A 19357-nucleotide genomic window follows, 5' to 3' on the forward strand; every position below is an offset into this window, starting at 1 on the left:
TCCCAAATGCGCCTTACTCTTTTTTATAAAGCTACGTTTAATAGATTGAGAATCACCATAACCAAAAAGCATTTCCATGACTCAATGGGTTTTTTTAACCCAAGAGTGCTTAACTGTTAACTGTTGTTGTCCAGTCGTGATTGTAAAATCAGTTATCCATTTTTCTCATGTTAGGTTTTTGATACGTAGCTACAAACAATTAAAACACACACGAGAGATATATTATAATATTAAACAAAAAAAATCTTCCTCGTCTTCTTATCGAATCACGAATCCAAAATGTAGTTGTAAGTTGTAACCGTGCCAAATTCTTACTACGGTTCAGATAAAAAAACAACAAACTCTTAGTACGGTCAGCTTCGCAGGGGCCCCACCTGCCAGCGAGAGACGCGTAGCGTACGAGGAGAGTTCGCGGTCAACACGGCACGGTCAACGGACGCGTCACCCCCACCCAAACCCGAAACGACCTCGAGTCCAAGTCCACCTCGGCGTAATCCCCTAGATCCAACGGCCCCCCGCGACCCACCCCCTCGATCCTGGCCGTCCGATCGGAAAAATAGGCCAAATTTAAGCCGGAGCTCACGCGTCCGCCGCTTCACCGTTCTCTCTCTCTCTCTCGTCGCGTCGCGTCCCCAAAAACCCTAGCTGTTCTACTATCTCGTCGGCGATGGCGGCGGCGGCGGCGGCGGCGGTGGAGGGGGAGTTCGTGGGGGAGAGGCGGAAGCTGTTCGTGGGTGGGATCCCGACCTCGGCGCAGGAGGCGGAGCTGCGGGGCCACTTCAGCCAGTTCGGGGCGGTGCGCTCTGTGATAGTCATGCGGGACAAGGAGACCGGGCAGGGCCGCGGGTTCGGGTTCGTGGAGTTCGAGGAGGAGGACGCCGCCGGGAATGCGCTCGGGGAGCCCAGGCACCTCATCTGCGGCCGCCTCGTGAGTAGCCTGCTTGCTTCGATCTACTGCTGCCTTTTGCATCCACTATGTTTTTGTTTGTTTTTTTTTTTTATAAAACCGTCGCGAGATGAATGCTTGGCGTGTTCGCGCGTGCGCGTGTAATTCGCCGTCGAAAGCTTACGACTTGGGTGCTAGTTTGGTGAAGATCTACTATTATTGACGAATTTGGTAGCGTATTGCACGGACAATTATTTTGCTTAATCTGGTAATTTACCGTACCGTCATGCATGCCAGCAGTTACCTGTATTACTTCGAATTGCTAGCTAAATTGTTGTTACGGATTGAGAAAAGGTTGTAATTGTGATCGAAGAAAGCAACGTCACCCAGGATCTGGTTAGCTGCGCTGTTTTCAGTGTAATTTGACTCGTTCGATGGGGAAAGTTTGTGTCGTTGATGTTGATAGCGTTATTAATTGTTGCAACTTTCGTGGTCCTTTTGCACAGGTGGATGTCAAGAGGGCTAGGGCAAGACCTCAACGAAACCATGATGAGCAGCCTTCACAGCATCAGCCGTTGGAACAGGGACAGGAGCAGGGCCACCAGCCAGAACCTGGAAGCGGTACCGAGGATGGTAGCGACAACATGAACTATGCTTCAAAGAAGGTCTTTATTGGTGGTTTGCGGGATAATATCACTGAGGAGGAGTTCCGGACATACTTTGAGACTTTTGGCAATGTAACAGATGTCGTAGTCATATATGACAGTATGACAAACAGATCTAGAGGGTTTGGTTTTGTTACCTTTGGCTCGGAGGAAGCAGTGAGAAAGGTGATGGAACAGAGTTTTCATGACTTGAAAGGAACCAGGGTAGAAGCCAAGATTGCCATCCCCAAGGACGCTTCTTATTACCGTAATGGCCGAGGTCGTGGTTCAAGAAACTTTGGTGGAAGGGGCCATGCTGGTTATGATGGCGCCTCATACCAACCATACAGTGAAAGATATGGTTTCTACAATAGCTATATGCCTCAACCTGTTCCGCCAAATCCATTCTATCCTGGTGTCTACTATGGTATGGGAGGTTATCCATATGCAAATGCATATTCAAACCTTGGGGTCCCCGCTAATGTTCCAGGCATGATGACAAGACGTCCAGTCTATAGTGCATATCCTCCTATGTATCCAGGGTATGGCGTTGTATACAGAGGCTATGCGGGTGCTGCAACCTCTGTTCAGCATGCTAGTAATGGTGGTAGTGATAATAAAAAGGATCAAACATCAGTAGATGTACAAGAAGTTGATAGTGCTGCTTCTGTCGCAACAAAACTGGAGTTTATGAAGCTAGGTTCACAATGACTTTCTGGTTAGTTCTAATAACCATTGGTTTAACCTTTTTTCCCCTGCAGTCACATTATTCATGTAGAACTATGACTATTCTAATAATTATCGAATGATGGCTGCCATCCATGGGCCATCTGAAGGGGGCCAGCTACTTCAGTTATTCCGAAACCACACTTCCAATCACAAATTACTAGTTATGTGGTTTTAGTTACTAGCTGGTGATTTCGTGTTATGTCTGGTCTCAAATCTATGTTCTTTGTCCTAGACACTGCATACTTACACAAAATTTATGGAATTTACCATGCTGGATTCTTGTTTAGTATTCCAACCTTTAAAGCAAAATAGATTTATTGCATACCATGGCAGACAGTCATGATCCTCATCGATGCTGTGTGCTGGCATCTAGTATAATTAAAGTAGCTATATATATATTTTAGTACAGAGACAACACTAGCTGGACACCAAGGCCTAGTAATACAATAGCTGAGTTAAATTGTGATTATTATGTCCGAGTGAATCTATGTTTAATGAATGAATTGAGAAACTGAAGATCCTATTCTGTGCTGATTCATTACATGTCAATGGAGTAGTCATGTCCCACAATGAGTTGATTGAAATGTATATGTTGATGCCTGTGTTAGGATATTGTTCCTTGAAAGACATTGCCACTTGTGAGTGTTTTCATGCTTAAAGTTGTTATATTTTAAGTATCAGTGTTTTTCCCAATATTACAGGTATGGGCCACACTGGTAATTATGTGTTTAGTGTATGCATCATGATACACAATAAATAACATATGGAAAATGGGAGTTATTGTTATGCATCTATGCTGATTAGCATTGATCTCTTACGCTTAAATGAATAAATCCTTATAAATTGAACTTTAAAACTAAACAAAAGTGTAAGCTCATGTTACTGACTGTGTATTGTACTGTTATCCTTATCAGCTGCCAAGGTTTTGGGCAAGTTTTTTATTTTTCAGTTTTTAAGGCTGATTAAGTCGTTAGGAAACCACCTGCATCACAGCTATTAATTTTGTAAGTATTAGCTTGTGTTAGTTAGATTTGTGTTCTCTATATCTATTATGCCATGCTTTCTAGCAAATCTTATTGCAGTCTTAACAATTAAGGCTGTAGAAACCTCCTTCCATGTGTGTAGCCAGGTTAAAGTAATATTTGGCATGCCTACCTGTGCGAATTTTCACTGCATGCTTGGAGGTTTGGCGCACTGAGTTTCAACCAGTTTATTCAGCCGTTTTAGCACTGGTTGGCCTGTTTTGCTCGTTCTCAGTTCCTTTACCCTCGTAGTTGTTATGTGCTTATATTCATTTGTCCACAATCCATGTACTCTCTAAATTGAGTAAATCCAGACTTTTTTAAGATTTACATACTCCAACTTATATTCGTTAAAGAGGGCAATCCATTTTATTCTTGTCATTCTGTGAATAATCTACTGTACTGAATTGGTTCCCCTGTTAATCATGTTTAACTGAAATTCTAAATTTTAAAATCTACAGTGATGTTGATGCTCTTCCTCCATCTTTTTGCATATGCTTATACTTATAAGCCAAAATTTAGAGTTGATTTTAGTTTTTTTTTCACCGAAGTTTACTTTCCAGCGTTGGCTTTAGATCGCTAAGAATACACATATAAAACTTTTATTCACAAGTTATTTTTCATTTGCAAATATGCCGTTTGGCTTTTTCTATGAAACACTCAAACAATCACCCCTAAACTGTTTGCTTGTTTTTTTTTTCTTTTTGAGACAGGACTATTACTTCTACATTGATGACTTCAAGTACGACATTTGTTTGGGAACCCTCAACTGTGAAGACTTGAGCTAAGATTCTTTGTTTGACAAGTACATCGTTGGAATTCTTCAACTTACCCCCTCTCATTCCTTGCTTAATCTGCCTGTACACTGAAAATGTGCAAGTTGCAACCAGTCTGTTGACCTCACTGCTTCTTGTACCAATGTTTAAATATTTTGTTGATTTAATGTACCAGAATCAGAACATCCATCCTAATTGCTTGTGCTATCTCCACTTTTGTGTCACTATTAATCGTGGTTTGTTTACCTTGATGCCTGTATGTCTGTATGTATGTGCATCATGCATAATTGGCGAGAGCTGGTGCAGTACAAGAATCAGCTGTTGTGAATTGGTGAGAGCATGTGCAGCTGCTTTTGTGTCACTATTAGTCGTGGTTTGTTTACCTTGATGCCTGTACGTCTGTATGTATATGCATCATGTATAATTGGCGAGAGCTGGTGCAGTACAAGAATCAGCTGTTGTGAATTGGTGAGAACCTGTGCAGCCGCTTTTTTGTGTCACTATTAATCGTGGTTTGTTTACCTTTGCATCATGTATAATTGGTGAGAGCTGGATAAGCTGTTGTGAATTGGTGAGAATCTGTGCAGCATCTTGTTGCTTGTTGGCAAGCAAAGTGAATCCATCCATGTGGTCCATTGCCAAACTCCGCACATCCAGCGGATACATTGAAGTTCCTATTGTGCAAAAGGGAGATGTTTCTGTCAAGCTCTCTTTGTTTTTGTTTTTGTTTGATGTGCAATGGAGGATACTTGCTACTGGCTGCAGGCATTTGGAGTAGCAGCAGCAGGTCCATCACTAGTAGTAGTAGTACACAAAGTAGTAGGGGTTGTGCTTGTGCTTGAGGTTGAGGTTGTAGGCATGTGAAGGCCCACAGAAGAAGGCCACAGCTGCTGCTACTCTCACAAACAAAAGACCCAACCAGGGGAGGAAGGAATGACCCCTTGTCATTCTCTGTCCCTTTGGCCTCGTCCTGATGTGTGCATGCATGGAGGAATTGAAGCTCATCACTTTTTTTCTTCATCACAAGCTCCTTTCATACCCATGGTAGATAGGTAGGATAGGATATAGGATTGGATGGATGGATGGATGGATGCTTTGAGATAGAAAGAAAGATGTGAGGGATGCTTGATAGATGTTTGACACTATAATGTCCATATTCAAGGAGGTGTGTTGTGTATTGCCTTGTTTGAAAGGACACCATAATATTTAGTGCATCTTAGGTGTGCCAAGCAACTTGATTGATTGGAACTTTGGAGGCCCTTTTGGTTAATAGTTACACTACACCGGCCTTTCCAATTTTTTTTTTCTCTCTTTCATTCAGGACAAGTCTCATTCTTGCAGAGGTGAAGCTTCTTTGGAGATGGCAAGCTTGGACACAAGCTGCAAACAGGGGATGGCCACAAGCCCACTCACCCTCTTGTGTCACCACTCCAAAGGTTAATATTCCCTCTTCTTTTGATGCCAGTTTGGTAGGGTAAGTTTGAAGAGAAGATAGTGTAGCTGGGTGAGAGAATGAAAAAAACAAAAGAAGAGATGTTGGGAGCAATGTTTTGTTTTGCTCTCCATGCAGGGCAACTGCATCAATCTTTTCAGAAGCTGTAGGGTTAAGCATCATCAATAGCAAATGTGCTTGCCTTTACTTTCTTGAGAGAAAAAAGTGCACACATTAACTATGACCATGAGTATTACATGCAGTAAGCCTTTTGTACATTTTGAGAATGTGGGAAAGTAGTTTTGACTGTTAACACTCGCCCTCAATCAAGTACACACAAAACATCATATGAAGGTGTATTACACTCCTGAATAATCCTGTGGTCAAAGAACCTTTTTATCATCAGAAGGCCTCCATGATATTCTGAAGCTCCTGAAGGACATCAGCAAGCATAAGCACCTGTCAGAAGAGAAATGAAAGACTCACTGCAGACACAAGCTTTAGTTAGCAAGCTTGGATCATAAATCTGCTTTCCTATAAAGCTCTTATTGCAGAAATTAAAGATACCGGCAATATGGCCAGTACTCAGGAACATGTTATTATTGATGCAAATCATGCTAGTACTGCCACTTTTCTTAGCTTCTGTTTAACATTCCACTTTAGCTTTCAGCTACACTAACCTGACCCTGCAGCAACTAGTTGACAAATGTATGCTTGCTTTAATTTTCCAATGGAATTTGCTAATAATCCCTTCACTGTTTGAGACAGCGACACGTCAATGTACAAGGTACACTGCATATATAAGTGCATACTGCATCAACAACATTGCTGGAGACCAGGTCTCTTCTGGTTTCAGATGAAAATGAATTGATATATGAACTAGTAGCTAGGAATAGGATGGATGGCCATCAAATGAGCCCCAGGCATGTTACATTTTCCAGTGAAATATCATGTGTCCATGCAGATGCAGTGGCCTCCTGCCACTCTTATCTCCATCAGCATGCAGCAGCATCTTTTGAGCAGTATATATACACAGTTTTTGTCCTCAACCAGAAACTCTGATACAGCCTGCTGGGAATTAATTGACAAATGTACAAGGCAACCTACTGTTTCTCCTTGGCAGCTTCAGGCAACGTTTTTTTTTCCCTTCTCTTTTCCTTTCTCTTTTCAATGTTCAGAACAAAATTTTGAACAGCTTTGAGCTCTTCTTTCTCCAATCTTTGTTGTTTCTTTTTGACCACAATATAAGTACAGCCGAGTTGGTCTCTAGTTGTGTTTATATTGCAAAAACCTGATTACTGTACTATCTTATACAAATATAATAGCTTAGTTAGGCAGAAAATTAACGAACCTGAATATGGTTGGTTGATCATGAGCTGGTGCTGGCATGCATGAACATTGAGCAATACTTATGGTGGACAAAATGTAACTGTCTCAAATGAATCAGCTTTGCCTAACTGTGGAGTATGTATATTGATGCAGAAATTCAGAGCCCTCGGGCAAAAGTCTGGTAAATTGTGGGGGATATCTTGGTTGAGAGTGTTTGGCAGGAGAACAAAATCTAGTGGCATGGGAACTAGCCCTCTCTCCTTGTAGGCCATTGCCATCTTTCTTTTCTACACACTCTATATGTTTCTATCTCCTATCACTCTCTGATCTGTGGCTTGAACAATATGTATTAGATACTAGAGCTAGATACTTAGATAGGCCATGCACTGCATGATGCAAGGGAGAGAGCAGAATCAATTACAAGAGGAAGACATTAAAGAAATAAAATAAAAGAGAGAGGCTTAAGGAACCAAAGTGAGTTAGGAGATGATTGTTTGACTTTTTCATAACACATTTGCAAACGAAAAATAATTTGAGAAGAAAACTTTTATATATGTGTTCTTAACTATTTAAAAGCCAAGTCTGAAAAATAAAACTGCAATTAAAAACCCTCAAAATTAACTCCAAATTTAAGTTTAAAAATTCAAATTTTGGCTTAAAAGCAAATGCGAAAAATAGGGTGTTAATTATTTTCTTCAGACTTGCATTGCATGCAGCTGCAATGCAAATGGGGTCCCTAAACCTAAAGGGCACTCTGCTACTTTTGCATTCATCTCTCCCCCTCTCTCTGAATTCTGCTGCTGCTGCCTTGTTGCCTGCCATCTTTTATCAGAGTGGGGAATGTGGAGGCATGCATTGCACAGTACTGGCTAGTATGTTTCTGTGTGTCCATCCTTTGCAAGCAGGGTGAACCCCACTCACCACATGCCATTTTGCTCTCTCCTCTCCTCTCATCTTCCTCCTCTCTTCTCTCCTCCTCTCTACTACTACTACTACTACTCCTCTGCATGCAATTCAGATGCAGACTTCTTTTTTTGCCAGAATTAGTGGTCTTAGGCATGTCCATTTCTGCTTAACCCTAACCTCCACCTTTGCCCAGTTCCATCAGCCACTAGCATGCTGCCATCTGCAACTACCTCCTATCTTCTCTTGTCATCTATCAATGCATCATCATCATACATTGGACATTTGATAGATACTCCAGTTTGGATTGCATTAGGGATGGGCCGGTAATCCTATCCGGCTCTGGTTCAACTAAATGACCTAAATTTTATTTTCGACAACACTAGTGCTAACTAGTTTATGTTAACTGCGGGGTAATGTTGTTGTTGCTGCATATTAATTATAAACTGAAGATTAAAGTGTAAGCTGAAAGTTCAGAATCTATGTAAAACATGGTCCAAAAGCTGAGAGATTGAAAATGGATTTGGCTCCAAAGTAGAGGGACCATTTGCAGGGCTTTTACTTACATACATACATACATATATGCATGCTATGATCTTCTGCTATATATGTACATCCTCATTGGTTGTTATTACAAGATATTCGCTGGCCTGGCTGATAGTACTGATGGTCACTGGTAACTCTTTGCTGTACAAAACAAAAGAGGAGGCACAAACATACACAAGAAATTGAATGCAAAACGCATTCTTCCTCCCCTTATGGCCTGTCTGTCTCTGCTTCACTTCACTGGACCACATTTGCAATGCAACAAATTGGTCTGTTGAAGGCTGAGCTAATTCAGATCAGGGCCAGGCAAACCCCCAAGAATGTGGTTTTGCATGCACATGTATACATATAATTAAGACTGTTGTTGTAGTATATATATATGAATATGAGCATCTGGTGAGCTCTCTCAGCTTCTGTGCAATTGCAGGCCATTGCAGGTTGCAGTGGCCAGTGGTAGCCCAGCTGAGACTCAGTCTCAGAGGGTAGCTAGCTAACAGCAGGCAGCAGCATCATGTATAGCTAGCCTTATAGCTATACTACCATGCATATATGTGTGTGTGTGATCTGAACTCTGAATTAAGTGTCCTAGCTCATAGAAAGGACACCGTTGGATACCACACACCATTCAGGCCTCCTTCAATGGGTATCTATAACCTATCTATAAGATGTACTATATAATTTTTTAATAAAAGAGAGATAAAAGCTATCTCTTAATCAAGAGATAGTTTCTTGCATATATTTTAATGTCAAGTAAGGGTGAATGGTGGGATCATTTGTATTATGAGTTATTTGTTAAGAGCTAGATCATTGGAGAAGTTGTCTTTTAGAATGCTTAGAGATAGTATGCTATCTCTATTGTTGGAGCTGGCCTCAGAGATGGATCCAAGATTCATAGTATCAGATTAATCATACTTGGGAAAGAAATTCCATAGCTAGCAAATCATGGAACTGTATTATAAACTGCCATGTATTAACCAGCTCATAAGTTCAGTTACCTCCAGAAAGCTGTTCAGATTCAGATTAATCTCTACATGAACGAACGTTGTCCATCTTACATTTCTTACTTCTGCAATACTGATGAGAAAAGCCTTGATGCATATATTCAGACTTAAACATAACACAGAAAACTCCAACATTGTTGAGATGAAACAAACATTGTTTCGATGCATATATGGATCCAATCCAAGGCCCTCTAACAAATAATTAGGTCATTATTATTATCCAGTGTTTTTGGGGGGCAGGGCATGGCATGGTAGCTAGTGTTGGGGTTTGGTTGGCTGACAAGAGACATAAAGAAAACAGAGAGGAGGAAGCCAAGGGAGAGGCAAGGCAACATTTCCAACAGCTAGCTGTTGTGCAGTGCAGAGTCATGTATAGTTACTATCCAAGGCCCCCTTTCAGTACACTTCTCTTTGGGCAGCATGTACTGCTACCTGCTTAATTTTCTCTCTTCTTTCTTTCTTTCTTTCTTTCTTTCTTTCTTTCTTTTCTCTAGCTAGCTGCTGCTCACTCTCTCTCACTCTCTCTCTCTGCACTGCACACTCATACAGAGACAGACAAGCAGAGATAGATAGAGAGTGAGAAGGTGTGTGAGATGTAAAATGAATCTAGCTTAGATTTTGTTTGGATCTTGTGCGGCCTCTGCCTGAATCCACTCGTGAAGGGACAATGAAAAACCACAGGGTTCTGTGATCCTCTCTCTCATGCAGATGCAGGCTATCTTTAAATGCAAGCAGAGAGAGAGAGAGAGAGAGAGATGCAGTACTGTGTGTATGCATGCTTACAGAAGAAGAGCTTTGCTTTCATTTGTAGCCTATTGCTAGGGTTCATCCCAAAAGCCGACCAAACAAGCATGTATATGCGTATGCATATACGAATATCAGTAGAAGCTGAAGCTACTAGCATGTTTGTCTCTCTTTTTCCTTAAAAGAAAAAGGATTCTAGTACAAGGTACTAAATGTTAGTAATCTTCATAGCTATTAGCTAAGGTACAGCTGATCCTGGATTTCCGGTATTGTTCTTTCAGTCTATATCAACATGTCAAAACCTACAAAACACTCATGCTGTGTTACACACACTCGACTCTATCAGATATATATGTGTGTAAATTTAACAGGCAAAACAAACAAAATTACTGCACAATTTCACAGTACATTTGGAATCTGTCAGACATATTAGGGACAGTATTTTTTTTCCATGTCTTTTTTTACTGCCAACTTATATCTATCTCTACTGAATTCTAGTGTTGTTCCAGTAGTAGTACTATAACTTGGTGTAGCTTTTGCTCATTTGCCCTTGTGTCAGGCCATATATGGGAATGCATGCATGAGATCAGAGCAGCGACTATTGGGCAACAGATGCAAGAGGCCTGATAGATACTGATCGATCCATCAGTTTAATTCATTGTTTTCATTTTGTTTTCAATTCGTTTTATCATTCTTTTTTCATCTTCTTTGCAGGTGCAGGCCAAGACTGTTCATTAGTGTGTTCATCTGAGGTCTGACCCCCTGCTACTGCTCACCCTCGTGATTTCTGATCTTAATCAATTAGCCCATGTTTAGTTCTTATCTGCATTCAAATGGACGCGTTCTTTTCTTCAGAATTTAGAATTAACCTATTAGCTCCACGTAAAACGAGAAATATGGTCATCATATCATTAATTGAGAAAATTGATTTATTTGATTGTTCAAAGAAACATCCCTAGCTATAGAAATTTTTTGTACGATATATATTATTTAGTATTTAAAAAGTATGCCGACCGATATTGAGGGAGTAACTAATCTTATTAGTTTAGTTTAAGAACATGGCCAATGTCTTCGGTTAGAGCAACGGTGCATGCATTTTATCGTTTTGTCCTAATTTGTATGTTAATCTTGTGAGTAATTTTACAGTCTGACAACAACAAGTAACAAAAAGTACCTTAAGGTATCGGTACCTCGTGGTACCAAATCGTTTCTGATCGTTGGATCTAACAACGCATATCCTAATCAACTAGATCCAATGATAAGAAATGATTTAGTACCTCGAGATACTTTTTGTTGGACCGGAACAAATCTTTAATCTGGTATATTAATTGATTCAACACAAAGATATTTTACCATCTTTAAAGATTAATGTGCCATAAATATTTGTTGTTTTCAGTTCTCACAAATGAATCCCTCTTGTCTTGTGTTCTCCTAGAACATGGGTTAAGACACAACTACCATATTTGCGATGTCCATTTTCTTTAGACCGGGTTTTTTTAATACCATATTTTCTGTGTAAAATTTCGTTAAAACTATTACTAGACTGCTGCCTACAGTGAAAGTTGGACTTGACCAACACCAAGCTGCAGCAGGCTTGAGCAAGAACTTTATAGCTGCAGCTGATAATGTGAATGTGACGCATGCTACTGCCGGCCAGCTGAAAAATAAAGAGAGGAAAAAGAATAATATGATTTGCCTCACACTATACTGTCTGAAGAGGGAATGCTGCAAAATGCGTTCCAAAAGCGAGACAGGATAAGGCCTAAGTCTGAAAGAATCGCCTAGAAAAATAGTACCAAAAAGAAAACGAAATCGATCGATCGATCGCTAGTACTTGGTTTCTTCTTTATGTAATTAATTAATTAACTAGGTTTATATGCATGTGCTGATTAATTACATTTCATGAACTGATTAAATTGCATGAATGGCTGCCTAACTAGAGGTAGCCAGCACGCGATTCCGACGTGGATCAATCATGACATTTCTAACTATTTATGTGAATAAATGAAGGTATATATATACATATATATATATATATATACATATACATATATATATATTACGTGCTTGCCACCATTGATCTCTGGTATATGGTATAGCTTATATTGACGTGTAAATCTTTTGCGCGTTCGAGAAAAGATCACTTGTATAGTTGGTATTTCTACCTCTCTCTCTCTTTTGTTATTAGGAATTCTTTTAGAAATATTCTGCTAGGAAATTAAGTTTGGTATTAATTGTAGTTATTTATTTAGTCATCGACCTTCAAACTTAATAAATACACAATAATTTAGTTTCATCTCATTTTTTTCTCTTTTGCTTCTGCTTATAAACCAAAATTTAAAATTTTAACCTTAAATTTGGAATTAATTTTGGGTTGTTAACCAAAGTTTATTTTATAGCTTTGGCTTTTAGATCGCTAAGAATATTATATAAAAAATTTATTTATAAATTATTTTTCGTTTACAAATGTCACTCAATCTATTGAGTTTCTTTATGCTTATGAGTAAAATGAGAGATGTACTCTACTATAGTGGTTATATAAGGCATGAAACAACATGCTGCCTCTAGTCATAAAAGAAAAGGACATAGCTAGGCCATATCTGAGTTAACTTCATTTTGTATGACTCATATAACAATTCGGTTCTTCGGTTGTTCATGAATAATATTAATTACGAAGGAGAGAACTACCCTCAACTTTTCATTTCTGTTTATCTTTTCATTTCTGTTTATGCTTATGCGCCAGAATTTAAATTTTTAACCTTAAACTCCGAGTTGATTTGAGTTTTTTTTGTCATAATTTAATTTTTGGTCTGGCTATTAGCTCGCTAAGAATACGTATATAATTTTTTTATTTACAAATTGTTTTTAGTTTGCAAATATAACATTTGACTTTTTTTTTCAAAAGCGTCAAATAATCACCCCCGACGAGTTTTCAATAAAATTTTAGCGAAGCAAAGCAGTAGAGACATTAGTCTCCGTCTCTTTAAGCGTATATTATGCACCATATTTATGGGATGTCAGAGTATAGTACATGTGTATTGCATATATGCTATGTCTTTTATGTAACTGGAAAAAATAACTTATTGTGTTTAATATGATGTAGACTTTTCTCTGGCTACCCAATTATAATCCTTGAGTATTGGAATTTAAGGGCCTCTTCGGTGTGTGAAGGTTTTTTAGAGGAAAAATGGAGGAATTAAACTGTTTCCACTGAAATTCTTGTAAAATTACTATGATCCGAAGAAACCCTAAGTATTCATGTAACTTTCATCTGGGTGTGGATACCGAGGCTAGATTTCTATCCATTATTGAGCACCCACCTTTTCGCTTTTACTTATGCTTATAAGTCAAAGTTTAAATTTTTAACATTAAATTTGGAGTTGATTTTGATGTTTCTTCACCGAAGTTTATTTTCTAGTATTGATTTTAATATCGCCAAGAATACCTATATAAAAATTTTATTTGTAAATTATTTTTAATTTATAAATATATCCTTTTAATAGCTAAGAACACGTATCCATAAAAAACCTAAACAACCACCCATAAAAGGTTTTTTTTTCTACGGCTAGACATGTAAGTCATGCATGCAGTTGATCGATAAGATTTTCCAACCGTGAAACCTTGTGCCCTTCTAAATTGTACTTTAATGTGTTCCATCTAGTCGTTAACCCATGCTAAAATCCCCATGCACAATCATTATTTTCTTTTGCATGCAATGCAATGTGTGACTTGATCGATTGATGGTTCTTCTTTGTTTCATTATATAATATGGTTTCCTAGCTACACGCTTTGGCCTTTTTTACTCCATCCATATGATGGAATGTAGATGTGCCTTTAGGTTTGCATGATGGACGCAGATGCCTCCATACATGAATTGTCTCATCACAGGTTAATGCCATGTGGGGCCCTGCTCCTATCAGTTCAAAAATAAAACTATTTCTACACTTCAATCTTTGTACAGAAATAAATAATAATATTTCTTCGCATACCACATTATCTTAACTAGTCATAATATTTTTTGTTAATTCTTGTATATATATTCTCTTCTTCACTAATCATAACCTTCACTCAATCATTCACATATTTTTTTCTTAATTACGGTATTCAGTTACATAAATAGCTTTATTTTAGAACGAAGGCAGTAGTCAGGACGGATCCAGCGTAGGTGCTGGGGGGGCTCCCCTACCCTCTGGATTCCTATGAAAAATATGAAGGATGAAGAAAAGAAAAATAGAGAAAATATGAAGGGGATAAAGGAGAAAGAAGACAATTCCCCCCCCCCCCCCCCCCCCCCCCTGACAGTAGTAGGTGATACAAAGGCATAGACTCACGTAATATCATGCCTATAAGTCCTAAGAAAGCCAGAGACATACAAGCATATATATACAAATATATGTTGTGTCCTGCTTTGTTGATCGATCGATCGCTATAGGATTTTTAATGTATGGAGGACGATACAATGTTACAGAGGAGTACTATAGGATTTTGTCTACGTACCTCGAGTTGCTTTTGTAGTTCACTGTTGACCATGTGGACCTATTGATTAGTTCCTTTTTAGATTGAATGGTCTAGTTTGATTCTTTTGGCAGGTATACGTGGTCAAATTAATTAAATAGCTAAGTACCAGCTATTGATCTAACTAAAACTTTAGTAGACATTTAAACAATACATTTTAAAGAATAAGATAGCTAGTTATATACATAAGTATATATGATCTAAAATATAAGTATAATTTTAGGATTTGTATTGGCAAAATCTTTTATAAATGTACCCCTACAAAGAACTACATAAAGTTGGTATTACTAGGTTTATCATGTAAAACACACTTTTATATTCAAATAACATGTTTTTCTTTTACAGAAACTACAATAAAAATGCTGTCTTAATTAGAGAGAACAAGTGGACCCCCTAGCCACCCCCCAATTAATGAAATGTTATTATGTGCTTGCTTCCCAAATGGACCCAGGGATAAATGCAACAATGACATTTCATCCAAAGGGGGCCAGTGATGAGGTACTAACTTCTGGCATTGAAAAAGAAAAGGCACAAGGAAAATATTCAAACTGTCCAAGGCCCATGCATAGAGACAGGGATAGATAGATAGATATATAGGAGTGAATACATATATATATATATATATATATATATATATATATATATATATATATATATATATTTATGCATGCATAAATGCAAGGGAGGGAGTACTAGTATGCATGTGTATAGCTATATACTAGTCCACTCCAGATCAACACTGCAAAGCCTCTTTAAGACCTGATGAAGCTGTCCCAACCCCCCCTGCATGAAAGGGACTGGAGCATGGAGCAAAAGGAGGATCTCCATTTATCTTGGTTGCTTTCCTTTTCTACCCCATTAAGCTCATTCAGGGCCTGCATTGCATTTGCTATTGCATTGCATTGCATTGCATTGTATTGTATCTGCATTGCATGCACTTTGGCCAGCTGCAAGGTTGGCTTCTTCAGTTCAGACTTAGAGCTGGTACAACAGCAAACTATAAGCCAACTATAAACATATTTTAAGGAGATAAGAGGGGAGAGACGAGCAACGAGCTACAAGCCAAATATAACACGGACTCCAAGACACAATGTGTGTATGACATGTGGGACAGGGTAATATATGTTTTGTAGGTAACTATTGTATGAATTGATTATTAGATTGATTATAGATGATTTGAAGCCAGTAGTTATTGAACTTGCTCTAAATGAGGCTGAGGCTGAGGCTGGCCTGAATGTGATGTGAAGTGTATGTGGCACTGTGCTGCTAGCTCCAAGCAAAAGGGCTTGCATGGGCTGTAGCAGCAGAAGCAGCAGGCAGCTGCCCATTTGCCATCATTACCTTAATCAAAGCTGAGTGAGGGGGAGTGGGTGGATGGATCCCTAGTTCCATTCCATCCATTATTCCTTCAATCTTGGATCCTCTGTGACCATATGCCATGTTTCAAACTTCAATTTCACAGTGTCAAAATCTAGCTGATATCTTAATTTGTCAGTCCACATATATTTACACATACTAGCTCATACTACTTTAGCTACTAGAATTCTCTGCTAACAGAAATGCCTCTCCAACATTTTCAATCTGAACCAACAGAAATGAACCATCAAAATGGATGGAATCTAGTAGCGTTTTTATAAAGGAGGAATTAACCACTTGAATTGCATTCTTTTTTGTTTTTCACTTTATATACAGAAAGCTTGGCTAATTTACTGAACATTCAATTTAGGTAATCTTCATTAATTTCAATGCACATGATAATATTTTGATGTAGTATATATGTCCATCACTCAGGAGACCATGCATGCCAACAAAAGCACACATATGCATATGGGGAGCCATAAACCATGACAATGGAGAGGATCCCATTGAGAATCTTTAAGAAATTAGGCTGAGCTCCTAACCTTGTGAAGCACACTCATTATTAATTCTCTTAGACCTCCCTATGTAATCATGTACCAGAGAATATCTGTCTTAGGATGTTTCCCTATGCAGATACAAGCCATTAAAAAGTCCTAGTATGTTAAGTTCAAACTTGCAAAAGAGGTGTAAAAGCAAATTTGTTAGGTCATGCTAAACCTTTTCTTTTTGACAAAACTTGGAAACTAAACAGCCACTTTTGCCATATATAACAGCTCAAAGTACACCTTTTTTAAAAATAAAAAACTACAATAGATAAAAGAAGTATATATTCCATGCATCATCCCAAGAAGAGAGAGCATCATACTATATATATGTGAACAAGCATTGCACTCATATAGTGCAGCCAATGTTTCATCAAAAAAAGATTCCAGCCATGGTTTCTCTTGATTTGGAGCTACCTCTCTACACTCTCATCTTGTGCAAAAGTCCAAAGAGAGGGCCCAGAGAGTGTGGCTGCCAACAAGTAGCCAAGCATGCTGAAAGGAGATGGTGAATAGTACCGATACCTCCCAATTAGCAACAGCCTTCCATCTCTCTCTATCTCTCTCTCCATCTCTATCTCCATCTCTATCTCCATGGCCCCTAGCTTCTTCCCTACATCATTCATGAGAACATCCTATTGACCGGCATCTCTCTTTTTTGTCTGCAGGTGTTGACTACACCCAAAATTCAAAAGAAAACAACCTGCTACTAGCTAATAATCTATCAAGGAGGATCAGTGTTCTCTGCAGCATACATGCATGCATGCATGCATCTAGCAAGAGCTTCTTGCAACAAGCATACTTCACTATCTCATTTTTGACATGTATATATGTATGTATCAAACCCTGTGGCCATCCTCTCTTTACAGTACTGCCCATGGCCTAGATCTGTAATATACACTGTGTGATCACACTGTTGCCTGAATCTTCAGGTTTGGTGTATATGTGTATGTATGTATGCATGCTCTACAATGATACCACGTGCTATGGGCTTTGTAGATACGCCAAGAACCTTCTTTCTGTTGCATGGCATGAAGCAAATATATGCCGATCACAATTGGCCATGGCCATGCATGGTTATTAATTTCTGATTAATTAATTTTTCATTGGTTGCAACACCTATATAGCTACACATGCATATACTTTAATTGTTTTTCTATCTGTTCCTTGAAGAACTTTGATTGATTTTGATTACAGTGAGAGTAGTAGTGTAGTACTGGCATATATATGCATTGTGTTAATTATTTTAAGTGGTACTCCTCTATATATTGCAACTAGCTGTCTGCAGTTTTCAACTGTAGTAAACAATAAAGAATAGTGATGTGTGGAGTATATATAGATGAGCAATAATTGGGTTGCATGTATGAAAGTCAAGGGTCTAGTTGGCATTGCCAACATATAGAATTATTTATAGATCAGACATTTACACTTTGTTGGATGCCAAAATATCCACAGCTAGCCAACATTTATGCTGAAATATAACTGCTGGAATTAATGAATATATTCAAGATCTTGATCTTGATCTGTATATGCATGTATGTATGTATTTTTACTGCAACTGTCTGTCTCTCTGTGTGTATATGTTGCATATATACGCAAAGCAAATAGTGTGAGTAGACACAAGATCCCATGTGTTGTCAATGCAGCAGAGATACATAAGTGGAATGGTGTACGTATATCACTGTATTCAAGTGGCCTCTGTACATACGAATTTAATCCAATATACAAGTAAGGCTTTTGTACTTTGGCCATGTATGCACAAGTGTTCAAAACCAAGGAACAGTTTATATAGCTAGCAGCTATAGAACACTTACAGTTATAGCTAGCTGGATATACCATATATACTCTTTAATTCCCTTCCACATCTCTTTCTCTTCTCTTCCCTGAATTATTCATCTCTGTTCTCACTCTGATCTTGTGCAGTAGAGTAGTAGTGTTGTGCAGAATTATAGTCCTAGAGAGTTAGTTTATATTGTACTGGTGATCACTTTTTACTGTCATTTGCCAAATGTACAAATGTACATATATATACCTCATGATTAATATAATACTAGAACTAACATATATCACTTCAGTACACATGCACATACAGTTTGTGGAGTTAACAAAGCAACTGAAACACCTATTAATGTGCCCAATACCTAAACAAGAGCATGCACTTGATCTTTGAGAATGATAGTGTGCTCCAACTGTAAAATTAGATTTCTTGTAATTAATTAATCCTGTGATTTTTTTCTCTTGAAAAAGCAATTAATTCAAGCATGATCAGCTCAACCTTTTGTTTAATAAGATCAGATATATAAACAGTTGGCATGGCATTGCATTGCATTGCACTGAGGTCAAGTGGAGGAAGCATGCTCAGCTCAACTGTTGTGAGGTGACTAGTTGTGCAGTACTAGCTGGTAAAATAGTATAGTTGCATGCCCTCTGCATATATGCTGGACCTATATAGTACAACAAAAAGGTTGCTCTACCACATACCTACACCCATACATACATATGTAGACATGCATTGTAATGTACAGCAATACTACTAGCTCTACTGTACACTACACCATCTATACCATGCATGCTCATTCATTCAGATTTCTTTCTTTCTTTCAATCTCCCCTCTCTCTCTCTCTGGCTTTTCTTTCAGACAGACAGACAGAGAGAGAAAGAGAGGAGAGTTTCAGAGAGAGAGGGTTGGTTCTTTCTTTGTTGTTGGTTGCTACACAGATCCCAAGCAAAGCTGAGGGATGTAGAAGAGAATGTTATCCATCCAACCATTTCTATCTTTTTTATTTTTTTTGGTTGCATTGCTGCATATATGTTGTGTGTGTGTGGGTCAAGGGCAAGAGAGTAATAAGCTGCTGCTCATTCCTTTTGCTTACTTTAAAGCCAAGCTCAAGCTCAAGACAGCAGCTACCTTCACTTCACAAACCTCATT

The 19357-nt window shown here is 38.6% G+C and overlaps 1 protein-coding gene across 2 annotated transcripts; it reads left to right on the forward strand.

The window, feature by feature from the left end:
* Nucleotides 1-591: 591 nt before the first annotated feature.
* On the forward strand, nt 592-4549 carry LOC102699326 (heterogeneous nuclear ribonucleoprotein 1-like). 2 transcript variants are annotated; one of them, XM_006658183.3, is made up of 3 exons: nt 592-928; nt 1393-2248; nt 3995-4284. In XM_006658183.3, exons 1-2 carry the CDS (start codon nt 668-670, stop codon nt 2239-2241), a joined length of 1110 nt encoding a protein of 369 aa, XP_006658246.2. In that variant the 5' UTR covers nt 592-667; the 3' UTR covers nt 2242-2248; nt 3995-4284. The 2 variants fall into 2 exon arrangements, with proteins under 2 accessions (XP_006658246.2, XP_015695346.2); XM_015839860.2 differs by having other exon boundaries at nt 613-928; nt 3991-4549.
* Nucleotides 4550-19357: the final 14808 nt, after the last annotated feature.

This window comes from Oryza brachyantha, chromosome 7 (genome assembly GCF_000231095.2).
Source record: "Oryza brachyantha chromosome 7, ObraRS2, whole genome shotgun sequence".
NCBI classification, from domain to species: Eukaryota; Viridiplantae; Streptophyta; class Magnoliopsida; order Poales; family Poaceae; genus Oryza; species Oryza brachyantha.